At 31.9% G+C, this 17,126-nt stretch overlaps 1 protein-coding gene across 1 annotated transcript in view; it reads right to left on the bottom strand.

Moving 5' to 3' along the window:
- Positions 1-1,624: 1,624 nt before the first annotated feature.
- Positions 1,625-17,126, bottom strand: part of LOC134720848 (uncharacterized) — a 41,729-nt gene continuing 26,227 nt past the window's right edge. The window contains exons 20-33 of the mRNA XM_063583407.1: positions 16,510-16,639; positions 14,126-14,295; positions 13,191-13,273; positions 12,435-12,629; positions 11,855-11,988; positions 11,111-11,195; positions 10,630-10,827; positions 9,562-9,699; positions 8,746-8,849; positions 7,169-7,340; positions 6,426-6,545; positions 5,623-5,769; positions 4,411-4,652; positions 1,625-3,606 (exon numbers count right to left, since the gene is read on the bottom strand). Coding sequence (XP_063439477.1) covers positions 3,438-3,606; positions 4,411-4,652; positions 5,623-5,769; positions 6,426-6,545; positions 7,169-7,340; positions 8,746-8,849; positions 9,562-9,699; positions 10,630-10,827; positions 11,111-11,195; positions 11,855-11,988; positions 12,435-12,629; positions 13,191-13,273; positions 14,126-14,295; positions 16,510-16,639 — 2,087 coding nt within the window. The 3' untranslated portion in view covers positions 1,625-3,437. The remainder of the gene's footprint in view (positions 3,607-4,410; positions 4,653-5,622; positions 5,770-6,425; positions 6,546-7,168; positions 7,341-8,745; positions 8,850-9,561; positions 9,700-10,629; positions 10,828-11,110; positions 11,196-11,854; positions 11,989-12,434; positions 12,630-13,190; positions 13,274-14,125; positions 14,296-16,509; positions 16,640-17,126) is intronic.

Genomic DNA, 17,126 nt, shown 5'->3' with positions numbered 1-17,126 from the left:
CTTTATCAACATAACGCATGATTGCTCGCTTGAGAACTTTGGGTCAAGTTTTGTCGTATTTTTGTCCACCACACTGCAAGTCATGCTTTTTTAGTATTATTATGTAAAATTTGAGATGAATCATTTGTTTCATAGTAATTTCTGTGACGATTAGAATTAATTGTACTGAAAAGACGTTGCAAACATTAGATTTTGATTATCTTACATTGTATAAATTTTAGGGCATTTAAGCAAGTTAAATAAATTTTATAATAAACCAATTTCTATTTGTGTAAGTATTTTGCCTGTATTGCCCTCTAAAAAAATGTTAATGCTTTGTAAAATATCCCATTTTTTTTATTAAATTATTCTATGGAACGCCATTTGCGTCATGAATATTTGTGAACATTTTTTTTTACATTGTATTGAAACTTGTACTTTTTACTTCATATGTGTTTTTAAAATTACTAAATGTTGTTTTTTTTTGTTTTTTTTTTGTTAAAGATGTGATTGCAGAACTTTGCGCTTTTTTATGCATGTTGTATTCAACCGGTGAAACTAACTGTCATCCCTGGGATCAGACAGAACATGGCCTTTCCTCTAAAAACAAAAGACAAAGATGTAATCAATTGCATGTCACCGTACGGCCTTCAACGTTGATCATTGAGATCTGATTTCATATCCAAAAGTCATTGTCGAGAAACAAAGCTTCACCCAAAAATCATTTTCAAGGGCCTTCATCAAACAAAATTGTTTGGATGCACGGATCAAAATATATTTTCCCAAACCCAAAGGGTTTCCCGAATTTCTGTCTATTTCTTGCTACTTTGACTCTAGCCCATTGACCTCAAAACGATATGTTTAAGGTAAACATCAGTTAATTGATAGACATGGTGACCGTGATCTTAGACGTACGAACATCAAAATCAAAAGGGATCATGTTCTTTCTAAACGGCAGGTTTGAAGGTTGATTGAAAATATGGTTCAAAAGAAATCATTTGCAAACTCAAATTTTAGCCCATTTGCAGTTTATCGATTGCTGTTGTAACTGTGACTTTGCCACTTGTAAATCAATTATAGGCTTATTGGTTTTTGTGGCGTTAATATAACAATCTTGGACGAGTATTAAATATATCATATGGAAATCGAAGTTATGTCCCAACTCAAGTGTACCATTTGCTTTTATGACCTTGGCATAGTGATCTCAAAATGAACTGATATTGGTCTGCGGCATTTTCAAATCCTATATCAGGTTTCATGAAAAATGCTTAAAAAGGATGGCTATGCATGTATTTTCCTATCGTTTCTCAAGTAATCTTGAATGAAATCCAAGAAACTTTAACCCTTATAAAAAACTTGAGGGTAAACCGTTTTGGGGGATTTTTATTTTCCACTTAAAAATATTATAAAGTTCATTGATAAAATGCAAATCCTATATTAGATATTGATAACAAACAGTCACTTTAAAAGAATTCGAGATGTCGACGTCCAGATACATGGACGGCTTTACTTAATTAGTATTAGCAAAAAGTTTCACTAACGTTACAACTCGGCTCACAATAAATAAGTATGATACAATACTTTAGATAAAAATATTTAATACTAACAAGTAACTAATAATTATATAATATGTTAACATATACATTCAATATTAAAGTTTGTATAATAATATCTATATCACAAACTGCTTCTGTTTGCACCATTACTTTCATGAAAATACATTAGAACATACAATAATATGTAACTGCATGGTGTATTATTATTTTGCATATTATGTACATGTAGCATCAGTACAGCGGAAAATCAATTTTAACTTCACACGGTAACGAAAATCTTTGTTTTGTTCACATAAGATCAATGTGTACCTCAATCTAAACATAACTTTTGTTTCAAGAAATGATGTGGTCGTAGATTGATGATTAGAGATGTCTCATTATTTTTCCAAAACAAGAACAATTACTAAAAACATGTCCAAATACTTGTCACAGAAGTTGGCACTCGATTCATCCGGTATAATTCTATATTCATTGCCACTCTTTCTGATAGAAGACCACTATGCGTGTGTAATAAGTATAGTTGTACCAATAATTGACATTGAAATCTTTTATGCATATATATTGTTCGATATTTTATTCCGAAAAGAAGCGTTGCGTACGGTGTTTAGCTGACCACATAAATCTTTCTGTACGTGCATAGTTAAGTTGCAGTACACCGTACACAAAAACTAAATTTTCATATTCGTTTATTACCCAAAAAAGTTTCAAAGAATGAGTAATCACAGGTAGGTTTATAATTGGTAACGTTTACTTTAGCGCTGTATTAGCTTTTTTTTAGGTAAAACATGTAAATGTCTCGACAATTGTATCGACATGGAAAGTTGGTGTTGACATTCACAATTATTTGCACATTTAAAAGTCGATTGTTCTTATTAGAATATAAGATGTGTCTTATAAATAGGAAAAATCGATGCGAAAATTTTTTTGGAGCATGAATTTCAGATGTTGAGAAATGTACACTGAGTGTTGATTAAACAAAACAAAGATTTTCGTTACCGTGTCAGTACAAAATCGATCATGCCCGCTTGGTTAGTACCTATATCCGCTGTACGATGATACACGGTGGCTTTGTTGTGTAGCTTCGGTTAAAAGTGATAAATACAATGATAATTACAATTGTGCATTTCAAAATTTGAAAATATTAGACTTTCCAATAACCAACGAAACACAACAAAGTGTTTCTTTTAACAAATATTTGAAAGATCAGTTCCTTGAAAAATAACCCGTAAAACTTATTTTCGGTGATCAATGTCTTGAAGTGCAAACATCTATCCGGGCTCGGATTATAAAGAAACTTTAAAAAAAATTGTCTCGCTAAAACCTAACTCACTGCATAACTCTTGATCAGTTGGTGTCAAACTTTAGTTTACAGCCAATCTCAAAATGTTAAAATTTGAAACAGATTTTAGTTAAAATAATGAAATAAACAAAAGAAATAAGTGCACAGTTCTTAAGATTGTAAAAGTGGTATTATGATCATGTATAAGGACAATGATGGAACGGACAGACGAAATGTGCATCACTATATACCCCGCCTCTATGAGGCAGTAGTATAGTATTAGTGTTTTACACTAGAACAAGGATGAAAGATAAAACAAATATAAACTCCTATGTTACTTGTCTTTTAAATTAAATGAAAGTCTATACAGGTATAATACGCATTGAATAAAATATTCCTTGAAATTTGTGATTGCTGCTGTCTGTTTAATGAATACTGTTGACTGCCAAAAGTTAGTTTCATTAACTATTTATTTTTAGATTATTTTTTGGCCTATTTAAAGAATAATGTACTCGATTGTTCATGAATAAGAATTGTTTTTTGTTCGTAGAATATATGTACAGATATCGCTAATAAATAATGCAGAGTGTTATAATCTACAAAATCACGTATTTAGGTTTACTCTATTCGTCTGGTGCCATACCAGAAACAGCGTCCAGCGCCTGCTTTACGGCTTTTGACTCGGGGTGATCCTCTCCGAGAAATAACACATATACCCTGTAGGACTCGGTAAACTGGTATTTGGATTTAGCAAAGTGGTTTGTCCCAAAATATAACGCTCCTAAATTGTACCTAAAACAAAAAGTTGGAAACATAATCAATTAATATTTCTTTTGTCTAATTTTAGTACAAATTGTAAGATTAACTAATAGTCACACTCGTCAGTCAAAATACATTGATTACAAATTCTAGCATATCTTAAAATCATATGAAACGAGTGGCCGGTTTCTTAAACCAATGCATACATATATCATAAACTTAGTCTTCTGTGCATATATATCGGGTTTTTTTCGCTTAAATTGCGTATAATTGTCAAAAATATTTCAATCGGTCAGTGTTGTGAAAATATGGTAGCTAATTAATTGTCGTGTTTTGAAGTCGAAGTTTAACAGTTGTCACCTGTGTGTAAACAATCAACAAAGAAGCATGGATATTCAGGTAACCACGTGTACGACAGGTTCAAAAAAGATATAGTTTATCTTGATGACAGATCGATGTTTACGTTTGACTTCATTCGCACTTGCGTTTTGCGATCACCGAAATATCACGAGATAGGTCATGCTGCATACGGAAAACATGTCGGCGGGCAAACAATTAAAAAAAAGGAAACTTCTTAATTTGGACAAATTATAGAATTTTCTTGAGGAAAAAGTATATGTACATAAGTTTCATAAGTTCTATTCGTGCATACCTAATTCCACATCTAAAAACTGTATAATAATTTAATCCGAAAATACAACCAGAGACGTATAAAAATAGGAACGCCATCTGTTACCTCATATCAATATTATAAGAACACAGCATATAATATAAAAGATTGTATACTATCAACTTTTTTTGGACAGTGTACAAAAATATTATAAATTCATTGCATACCGTATTGTTCCAGTTCCGAGGAAATTCTTGCCGTACGTTTCAAGGAAAATTGATAAAGCGGCTTCATAAAGCTGTGGTGCCATGACGTCATTCTTGTCGTCGTAAATAAGTCCAATTTCATTAAGGACAATGGCAGTGCGTGGGTGATTGGTACCGACCTCACTTCTCGTAACCTTCAGATCATGTAGACAATAGGCCAAGGCTTCATCTACGCGGCCTTGTTTGTAGGAAAGTTGACCAAGCTGTTATATCATAATTAAGTAAAATCATTTTAATACACAAATTTCAGAAATAAAAGGGCCTGCATCATACATGTACATTTGTTTCAGTGAAAAACACAAAAGGTAAAACAATTGTAAAATAAAATAGAAACAACTATTGTGAAGAGTTTTCTGAAAGGCAATCATATCACAAATTTTTTTTTTTTTTTTTTTTTTTTTTTTTTAGATCTATGAGGATATTGATTGAACATGTTGCTTATATAATATGGCCGATTGTATACATAAGATTTGATGTGAAGTGCAAATAACCACCGGTTGAATAGGCAAACAGAAATGAAATAAAATATTATCAACGAATAATTTTATAGTATACAGATTGATTGATTGTTTGAATTTTTAGGGTTGTGTTACACGCCACTTCTAGCTTTTTGACTATGTCGTGAAGGTCGGATTTTTTCGCGGAGGAAACTAAAGTGTACAGAAAGGACCACCAACCTTTGGTTAGGAAAACTGGCAATCCTAGTCAATTAAGAGCAGAATCAAAGGTATCTGCCTCGAAAGGGATATTAAATGACAGCCTTGGTGTTAAGAAGTTAACCATAGCTGTAGATAAAAGTCTAGAACCACTCGGTCAACAATGCAACTATTGTATAAAGATAGGAATTTTTCAATCGGAATAGCGATATTTAAAATCACATTTCGTTTTTAATCAAATTGCAGAAACAGGAATCCAGTATAGGAAATTACACATATTTAGGAATGTCTCATCTTGATAACCGGAAATCGTACATATACAAGTGTACTAAATGGACTGCTTACTTCCGATAAAACTGCTTATGCAAAAAGTAGCAATTTTCGTTATTAAAGTATGTGATAATTTCTAAAATAAAATTGCTTATTTCATATACCATACTTATATTTTTATAATTGTCAATGAGTCAATCTTGTATATTTAGTACCATTTATAACACGTTATATTAAGTATACGTACCCTAGTAAAAATGGCCGCTACAAAATTATGTTTCTTTCCGAGTACAAATGTCGCTAATTCTAATGCTCTCAACATTAGTTTCTTAGCTTCTAACATGTCTTCTTTCTGGATGTATACTGTCGATAAACCAAGCAACCCCTCACACAACTATAAAAAGAAAATTTTATGCTATGTAATTCTATCATCGAATATCTAGAAGGCATCAATTTCCAGTCCGAGTTACCTTGGTATATATACATACTCAGAAAAGGTCACATGGTAATAATATCATTACAAGTTATAATTTATCAAAAACTGCTTTCGATTGAATATATGTTACACCCGATTTCATTGAGTGTGTAGGGAAAGGTAAAATCCAGGGTTAGCTTGCTTGTTAGCTGAATTATTAGGTAAGATAAACATCCCCCTTTAGGAGTAGACTAGTCCGACAGATAACCAATCTATTTGTCTGCAAGACTAGACTTCTTCGAAAGGAGGGTAGTATACCTAACCTTAAAATGACATCATGGTTCAGCTAACAAGCAAGCTAACCAAGGATTCTACCTTTTCTTACACAATCAATGAAATCGACTGTACACATTTGTTTTTAAAAATGAATCAAGAAATAGTCAATGAGCATAAATTATATTAAGTAGTTACAAATGTATAAGTATTTACAATGAATTAAGATAATAGCAGATACAGAATATAAAGATCAAAAAAAGATGCATTTTGTTTATTGTTTCAACCAAATAACTGATAATTGTAATTCAGAAACTTGATGTGGACGCAAGACATTAATTACCTTATTTTCATTAACATACCTGTAGTTTTTGTGTTGGTGTTGTAACCCTGTTCTGGCGATTTATAGCATCAATGTACACCCTTACCGCTTTGTCATACTCGCCAAGTTTGCTGTACACAGTACCTAGTTCATGTAATCCCTATAAAAATGGACAAAATATTTTGATTAAACAGAGAAAAAAATAGACAAATATATAGAAACAGTCACAAAGTGTAAGATCATCTTAGTCTATGTATCATACAAGAAATCATAAACTTGTCCTTAATGGCGTTTCCATTTTTGTTTTATCAGATTTTAACATACTTCAAAATATCTTTATCTAGGTCTAGAAGCAAAATAAACAGAGGAAAAGGGATTAAAATGTTCTCATAATAAAATTTAATTCTCGTGTAAGAATCTCATCAATTAATTGCTGAACAACAATGTTTGGTTTTTTTAACTTTTGATATTGTGCAAGAGTAATTGCGTTCTTGAAATTATCTTCATAGAATACAACTTAGCCAAGTAAACTATATTTTTTAGCTCTTTTCGGTTCTTCAAAGTCTGGTCTACAATTTGCATTTACAAATAATAAAGACACATTTTATTTCGAAAAACAGTTTAGTACAGTAAAATCGTGACCATAGAATGTTATTAGAATTTGATACAGTAAATTAAAACTAGATTTAGAATTACGCTGCATTAAAAGCTTCATTGGTTGAAATTTCTTAATGAGAATATGGCTGCAAAACAATAAATGAAGACATTTTTTAATATAAATACCTTAATAACATCCGGGTGTTTACATCGATATTTCCATGTATGATCATGTACATTGTATACCACAGTCCCATGAGATTCACCATAGTTTAGCTCCAACTGTTTTATCAGAGTTTTAAAAATCTTCTTTGCTGCTTCCATAATTCCAATGATCAAAAAGAAATTTCCTAATCGACTGTTAAAAAGAATTTCAATTTAATAAAGTATCTAAATAATCTCTATTACAATTTTATCGCTTTCAAAATGACCTTTGTATCCCTTGTATAAACTATCAATTGACAATTGGTGTTGATGTGGCTTTTATATACTTATAAACTTGTTAAATCGAAATTCTAAGTTTTGAACATTGACAGCTCCATACTAAATAATTCTGCTGAATCTAATATTCTTACTGCTTTTGTGGGAGTATATTTCTCCTGGAGATTTTTAGGTGTTGAAGTTTGTTTTAAAAGATATATTTTGGTTTGATATTTGTTTATGAATCTGGCCTAAGGTCCAATTGTATCGATTGCATATGCCCTTTTGGAACATCTAGAATGTTGAGTCATAAACAAAATATGAGACACCAGTTATTTGTCGATGTTAAGCTAGGGTCACACGTTAACGAATTTTTTGCCGTTAATGACAGGACCATTCCCAAATAAAATTTGTCAAAAGTCTGATCAAGATCCTGTAAATCGTGGATGGAAATTAAAACTTTAATCAAAATGTGTTTCAAAAATATTTTTTTAATCACGGCAACAATCAGATATTGTTAAGGAAGCGTCGATATTCAACCGTTTCCAACGAATTTGTCCTGATAATTACATTCTCTATCCGACGCTTATCAGATTTGTATCTTTAGAATGGTAAATCTGCAATCTGACAGAGTCCAGACAGTGACCAGACAGTGAACCGACGCTGACGGAAGTTATCCGTTAGAAAAATGTCGGCATGTTCGGGATAATCAGGTACTGTCGGAACGTAATCCTATCACGGTACGCTTGATCTTTAGCATTGCAAACGGTATATCTGTACTCAGTCGTACTACTTTTTGACATTCCAGAAAATAGAGGATAGTAATCCGAGTTTTTTTTCTCACTTTTTGTCATTCTTATCGCTGTCTGATATCAAACGGGAGCAACGATCGGCAATGTGTGAACGCCGCATTAACCCTGAGATTTTGAAAAAATAAGTCCAAAATTCAAATAATGAAAAATGTGTCCCCGCTCAATATTTTAATTTTTCCAAATGGAAAGAGGTATAACTTTAATATGGTAAATGACTCATTGCCAAAATTTAAATTGTGTATACCTTGTGTAGTTTTAAGCATTGTGTATGAGTTATAGAATAAAATACTGATGAGACATCTGAAGTTAGCTTCCGGTAACTGGAAAGTTTGCAATCTTCAGAGTTATTAAATGGCATAACTCTGAAAACGGTTGAAAACAAAATATGTCAAAATGTAAACTCTGTCTTCGTGTTCTGGTTCTTAGCATTGTGTATGCATTAGAGTTGGACGAGAAAAACGTTAGTTACATTGTGTAAACTAAAAAACAAATGCAATTTTCCAAGTCATAGAGGGTCATTGTTCCCTTTACCTGTACAGTTTGCAGAAGTATGTAGAATTTTGCATTATATCCTCTTTAGGTATCTTTTGCACCTTTGACATGTATGCCTCCTCTGACAAATCGAATCCACCAAGCTGGAAATTTAACAATGAATTTGTCTTTAAGCCTTGTATAGATGATGCATTGTTTAACTGATAAATTGTGGGTTTTATTTAAAGGTATTTCATTTTGTTCATGTTATTACACAAGTTCTAGAGATTTCAATTAGTAGACTCCACGTATGATTTATGCTTTTTCAAATATTTTGGCCACGAGCATCACTGAAGAGACATGTATTGTAGAAATGCGCATCTGGTGCAACAAAATTGGTACCGTTGATTTTATTATGATAAACAATTCCAATCTGTTTTGACGTGTGAACCTATTGAATGTCATTACAAAACTTAAAGGAAATTTTTATATTTTTTTACATAGGATCATACTCGTATATTTTTCTTTTATTTTTTAACATTTTCGATGTGTATTTTTAAATGACAGAGTATGGAAAAACATGCAAATTTTTGATTTTGTAGTGTGTAACCGTTATGATTTTGTGTTTTCGACCCTTTTGTTTCTCAAATAAGACAAATTAATTTCAACTGAAAAAAGCGGATCAGAAGACAAAGATTAATTCGAGAAAACGAAATTCAAAGAAAACAGAACCGTCACATTTTTAACCTGTATTCACATACATTTTAAAAACATTTGTAGCTCTTTTTTCAATTGAAAATCATAAAAGCAAAAAAGTTGAGTGCACTCAATGCACAATAACACTGACGTGCATTTCAGTTCTTATATTCTAATTACCGTTTTCCAAGCTTTGATCAACTCAAAAATTCCATCCTCATTGTCCGACAATCTATAGAAGACTTCCAGATCTGTAATTGTTTCTTTAAGTCTATCCAATTGTCCAGCTTTGGTCAGCAAGAAAGGCAGTTCTTCTACCTGGATGATATTTTACGCTTTTTGAAATATTTCGAATGCTACGTCATCTAAAAGCTCTCGGCCTGTAAGGCATTTGTCGAGCTCATATACATAGTATTAGGTCTATAACTTACTGTAACAAATTTATCTTACCAACTATCTTCACATGTGGCATCTAGATTACATGCCTATCTTATATTTGTTGTGTTTCCGGCAGATTCTGTTTATGACCTAGATAAGTTTATGCTTAATCGAACTATTGAACAGTGCTATATTTCTGTTGTATTTAATAAGTGGTTGTATAGTGTTGCCTCCGTTTATTTTCAATCGTTCATCATCAGTTTCTTCATGCGTTTTCCAGGGAAATTACGTTACATATTTGCTCAACGCCGTACCTTTTTAAAGGGCCATAGCTATGTTAATTAAAAACGCACACTAGTTCCATATTGAATATACAGGTTCCCCACGTGTTCGCTTTTAATCAATGCCGTTTAGCAGGTAAAGGGATTATATTCATTTGATTTAATCCTGCAATCAACTTCTCTATTAAATAAATACAGATTGACATATAACAGGAAGCGATAAACGTTAGCAATAATATAATATTTTCCTGGTACTTTGCTTATGTTGCGAATGGACTGTTATCTTTACATAAAATTTCAATCTTGGGTTCTCATGGCGATCTGCGATTTAGTCATGTCAATTTCATTCAAAAAACAATTTCAACAATGTTGATGAAAAAAGAAACTATACATTACGTACAATGTTAATTTGAAGAATAAAACTATATTCTTTCAGTAACATATTACTTATATTCATATTAATCTATTTGTTCTCGATGAGCCCTGTTTTTCTCTCTGTTTCTTAATCTTGTTATAATTTGTCTATGTTCCTGCGCTGCCAGATTATTTTGGATATTTTTCTTTAAAGGCTGTAGAGGGAAACACTTACAGTTCTGTCGCTGGTTTCTTTAGCTGCATGGAAATCAGCGAGACACAGATAACCTTTGACTTTAGCTTCGTGTGTAGGAATATACTTCCTTTCTACAGCCTGTCGTAGATGATCGTGGAAGAAATTCAAGATACCATTCCTATTCACCAAGTTTTCATACAGCGATATATAGAATGGAGACCAAATAGCACTCGGTATCTACAATTCAATGATATATGAAATTCATTTACATAATAAGATTGTTCTGCACTGAACAAAATATACATGTCATAAATAAAGCTATCACATATGTTCCAGTAAAGCCTTATTTAGTTTTAATCAGTAAATGTTTTAAGGAAGATTTTGTGGTGAAGGATGTTTAAAATTTGAAAAACAATGAAACAATATCTTCAAATTATGTGGTAAGTAAAACTATGATGTAGTTATGGAAAATTTGCAATCATTTAAGATATGTATTGCTTAGCAATGCAATGTGACTTACATCTAACAATTCAACCAGCTCTGACTCGGACATTCCTCTGTTGGAGCACCACAAGGCAGTGGTAGCATCACGTACCAGATCTTTTCTGTAAAACAAGTAAAAGAAAATTTGACAGTAGAAATAATGTGTTTAAGTTTGTACAACACCTTTTCTGTAAAACAAGGAAATGAAGATTAAAAAGTTGAACTGTTTCAAATAGTGTATTAGCTTTCGTATTTATAAGTATGAAAGACAAATGATATAAGGCAATGTCCCAATAATTTAGAATAGTAGTCTTAGAGTTTGCATAATATATCTTTGGACACATCTTTCCATTTAATTAATATGTATTTGAAATATAAATATGAAGAAAGTGAAACAACCGAGAGAAAAATATCGACCTACTTTAAGACAAAACAAATATGACAGCAACCATTGACAACGAATTTTATGATCCCGAATGGGAACAGGAACATATAGAATGTGGTGGGATTGAACATGTTTATAAGCTCTCACCTTGTCCCTTACATGGGACAGTGGTGTAACAGCAAAAATGAAGAACAGACTGTCAACATCAGATTAAGATACACCATGAGGAGAAACGTTGCAATCGAGATGGAGATGATCTGGAGGGTTAGCAAAAAATCAAAACAAGGTAGAGAAATCTCTTTATTGGCTTATGCGTCACCAAGGTTTAATATAATTAAGCTATTTAAACCCAATTCATGACCATTTGTATCGGTTCATATTGATTAACCAAAATACCTTGGAGTTTGTCCTTTCTCGAATTCCTCTTCCAATCTTTCAAGGATTTTGGCAAAAAGATCTTGTGGACTTTCAGCAGATAAATACTCGGAGATTTTGTTTGTCAATGTTCTAAATGATCCAAACATACGGACCTGTAAAATGGAAGTTAACTCGATATATCAGCACTTATTTAATAATTTCTTAATCTATACTACGGCTCTCTTTATATACTATAAGAGAAATTGCGAATTTAAATACGAAAATTATTATGGTTTAAATGACAAAATTTCTCGTTTGATAATACGAGTCATATGTCTGTATCGAGTTTGTTTCAATAAAACATGTTTGTTAAGACTAAATAGGTTGATTAAATTATAGTTTTTTTAATTTCAATTTACCTTAAATATTCATTACTATTTCATTTACCTGGGAGTTCATTTTTTTGGGTTATTATTTGATATTTTTTACGAACATTTTGAATTAAAGGAAACCTTCAAGTTGAGATAATATGGATAACGTTCCAAAAAAAGCTGGAAATATCTGTCATGTAGTGTAAAAAGCTGGAAGTTTTAGTCTTAAAATAATCAGAAAATTCTACCTCGTCCAGAAGAGATTTCAGGTAAAGTGGATTGGATGTCTGCTTTACATTGATGATCATTTCTTTTTGTTCCTTAGTCAATGTTTTTCCGTAAATTCCTTCCAAATAATCCGTTATAATCTGCATTTTCTGTGATTCTTGAAGAGGGCTTACTCTCATACTTGGAAATCCAGCTTCAATACAGGCGTTCATTGCCTGTAATATAATAAATTGAATGGTTAAGATGCTACATATGATTTAACTTTTTTTGGCTTGAACCACCTGATTATTTTGTTAACAAATGTGTTCAAGATTATTCGATTCTCTTAAGTCTTGTTTGTGACCTTAGTATATATTTTAAATCAATTAAAGAGAGCTGAACATTGGTACACTATGTTACCTTAATTTATTATTTTTATTCCTATATTTAAGCGCAAGTATGCCCTTTGTAATTGTTTGCATTTTGGCAATAGTTACTACATGTGGTTGTTAAGATTTCACCAGCAAGTCCATATTTACACTTCTGAAATCAATCCAGTTTGAATAAATATTAAGTTTTTTTTAGCAAATATAACTTTTGTCATTGTCATACATATTACAAACGTCAACTTACATGCCGTTTAGCATTTGTTATACTTGCTTTTATTTCCATGTTGAATATGCTCTAGCATTAAACGGTAAAGTCAATGGTAATGTCTTAAACAAACATGCACCATGAGACGCGTATAAAGGTAATCCTATTTGTTTTTAAGATTTTTATATAGATATGTATCTTACTCTACCAGGAAGCGTAGATATTAATAGAAAAACATTGGGAGGAATTTCTGATGGTATCCACAACAAATCATGTTCAGTACTTTCTGTAAAAAGATAAATATCAATATCATTTCAGCGTTCATATAGGAGATATACTAATCTTACATTACTACGACTATGCCATCTGTGTCGTTTAGTTATTGGTGGATAGTTGTCTTTGTGGCAATTACACTACATCATTTTATTTTCTTGATATACTTAGTTTATATTCTTTCTACCCCTCTGAAGGTAGAAATTCATGGATGATAAAGGTTCTAACAAAAACGGTTTCAAAGTCTTGCTGGTGTAACATTCTTTTCATACACCGTCCGACGTTGAATAAGGTTTTGCAAATTTTAGTCTTATAGCCACACATACTATCTCAGCCAATGCATTGTTGAGACATATAGATTTCAGTAAAAAAGTCATATCAATAACAAAACAAAACAAAAAAGAGACAATAAATAAATATTTTTTGTGAGTATGTGTATGGTTTTATTCAGCATTCAATGACGTCATGTGACCTGTAGTTGTTTATATCCTCGTGTTAAGTAGGGAAATTGTCTCAAGCAAAATCATATAACACCTCTTTATTTTTATATTTATGTAGTCGTCATTTAATCCTTCTGCTGAAAGGCAGTTTTATTTATATGATATTATAAAATGGTTGTATAATTGCCAATTTCTATGAATTAACGGTGAATGATTATCAATTTTGTTTTATGGAAGAACATTTCGTTTTCCTTAACTCATCTGACAAATTAATTTAAATATAACTATAAGCAAGACTTAATGCAAATATCGCAAATTATATCTTTTAAAGCTATATTAAACTTGGAAAATGAGTTTTACTTTATAACAATCAGGTTACAGGATATTCAAGAACTTTCAATCGTTTTAAATATATGCCAACGTACCGCCTACTCCCGAACCATCATCCAATTGATTTACAGCATCAAAAACTATGACACATTTTGTTAGAGATCCTGCCATTCGTAGCCACTTCCCAATTTCATGTACTAGTACTGTATCTGATGAAGGAATCTGCATGTCAAAACTAAAGAATACTTTCATCTCTTCAAATAATCTGTAATAGAAAACAAAATAAATTTTAAAAGTTGTTGATCTATAATTATAAACATTGGCATTGTTCCTTCACATTGTATGTACATTAACATGATTAAGCAGTAAAACATTTCAAGGGTTGATTTTTTTTCATTTGATCATAGTAATTTAATCAAATTTTTTTAGGTCTATTTTGTTTGAATCTCCCTTTTTCTCCCCTAACCTGTGGTTGGGGGCGTTCATACATATATTCGATTCAAATGAAATTAACATTCTAAGGAAGAACAATATAAAACTATAGCCTTTGTATGCTCTGTTGATAAACATTTCCTCCTAACGTAGCAAGTATGTTGTCAATCAAGAAATCTTAATAAAGTCAGTTTCAGAGCATGGGTTTTTTTTAATCAGAGATATATCCCTCCCCGAGACAATATAAATATTTCTACGTTAGCCATTCTTTTTAATGAAATAAACAGGACCAAAAACAGGGGCGAAAGATACCAGAGGGACAGTCAACTTCATAGACTAGCTTTTTCAATTTGCCTTTTAATTTGGAATGGGGGATACGTGTGTCAAGTTTAGAAAAGTATGGTTTTAATATAATTGCAAAATGAAAGAGTCTTAGATTGTATGCACTCTCGAAGATCTTTGGATTTATTTTTGTATCAACGTCTGACCCACACCACCACTGTAGTATGTAGTTTAAAAACAACTGTGAACTTTGGCTTTAATTGATAACATTTATCTCAACAAATTAGATAGAGTTTTTATGGATCACTGGGAATACCCAGCAACATTATGTTGTTTGTAAGGACACTTATGTACGTATACGATATAGTGAAGGAAAAAATCCAGTTATTCAATTTTGGTTGGAATTTCAAAGTAACATAGAACAGACTTCATTGGTATGTGTCATGGGGTATATTTTGAGTTTCCAGAGTGAATCGTCATACATTATTAATTCATCAAGCAGTTTATACAAATAGTATTGATTTTGTCATTTGTATGATGATCTGTATATGTCATATGTAACATGTTCTTTTTTATATGCCTCTGCTGATGGACTGTTAGTCCCCGAGGGTATCACCAGCCCAGTAGCCAGTACTCCAGTAATGGCATGAAAATACGGATTTTTTGTGTTATTAAATTTCCTGTTACAAAATGTTAAAAATTATTATAAATAAAGGAATGTATCTCCCTCATGCAAAGCTGTGATTCCTTTCATGGATTTGGATATAATTTTGTGAACTTTTGGATTATAGTTCTTCATCTTTTATATAAGCTTTGGATTTTACAAATTTTGGCCACGAGAATCACTGAAGAGACATGTATTGTCGAAATGGGCAACTGGTGCAGAAAAATTGGTACTGTTAATGTTATTATGTTATAGGATTGACAAAAAAACGATGTTGTTTGGGACATTATCTACGGAGACAATCCAGTTTGTAAATTCTTATTTGCAACAACGACCACCTCGCAACCTAAATCCATTTGAAGAGTTTATACGTCTTCTTTCACGATTCTAATCCATTGTATGGCACAATCACGACTGTACCCATCAGTGTTTTTAAGTTGTGTTTCCAATGAATGGGTTTAGGCTATAGATAGTGCAGCCTATTTGATATTATACTTTGCAAGTGTCATTGACTAGCTTCAGGTCACCAGTAATAACATTACCAGTCGTATTAAATATGAATCAGTAGGAACTAGCAATGTGCCATCAGGAGGCCACACATACGGCTATTAAACATTCCTTTCGTTTAACCGACATGTTACAATCCTCAAAGGTTAATTTTTTATCCGTTGAAGAGGTTTTTTTTATTTACCAAACTGTAATCCGTAGACGTGGTTTCTTGTGGATACCAGCTTCTAGTAGCTTATGTTATTTTGGTTAGATTGCTAGTAAATTGAACATCTAATTCCTTTGCAGTATTTGGTTTTACATTTAGAAATGAGACAGTGTAGATCAGTCATTAAAGTCCAAAATCTTTTGTATAAGACCTGAACATGACCGCGTACAAATAGTATTGCTTGTGTCATAAGTATGATGATCTGTATGTGTCATATGTAACATGTTAAAACTGGATTAAACGGCGACGTCTAAATTCATTATAAGGGATAGGAATACATTTTGGTCTACAACTACGGTTTCTTTCGTATGAGATCAACACTTCAAAAGGCAAGGTGTGTATGTTAACGTATGTTCATATCAATATCTATATACATATATATATACCTTCTGATCATTTTTATATAGTGAGCACTATCAGCTGAACTTCCAATAAAGTGAAGAAAAATAAATGTGTCTTTTTCAGCATCCTCAACCTGTTTCGCCCAGTTTGCAACCAACGCTGACTTACCACAACCTATCAAAATATTGCCATTTTTTTTGTTTGAAATAATGCATACAACAGTATGAGCGTCTTTTCTTATTTATAAGTTTTTCCAGTAGTATATACTTGTTGTTATGTTTGTTGTTGCCCGCAATGTGAAAGTTGTTTATTTAATTCATTGATGGCAGAAGAAAAAAAGTATGAACACGAAATTTAAGGTTTCAAAAATTAAACTTGGCTAATATTCACATAATTACTAATTACATATTCATACGATGTAATGCATCGGTTGTTTAGTGGTAGCGTGCAAGCTGCCGCCTCTGGCCAATCAGGTAATACGTGTGTTTTTTACACATAGTATAATAGTCCATTACGAACTAGCTTGCAAAGCAGAGTTCATATTAGTGTCTTATTAACTTGTTCTCGGCATGATAGCAGCTTATATATTGTCCTGAATACTTATATATTCATATATCCATCGTAAAATTTTAAAGCAATATTAAATACGAATTAATTGTTT

This window comes from Mytilus trossulus, chromosome 6, assembly GCF_036588685.1.
Source record: "Mytilus trossulus isolate FHL-02 chromosome 6, PNRI_Mtr1.1.1.hap1, whole genome shotgun sequence".
NCBI classification, from domain to species: Eukaryota; Metazoa; Mollusca; class Bivalvia; order Mytilida; family Mytilidae; genus Mytilus; species Mytilus trossulus.
Note: the sequence above shows the minus strand (reverse complement) of the source record. Positions and strands in the feature narration are given on the sequence as shown.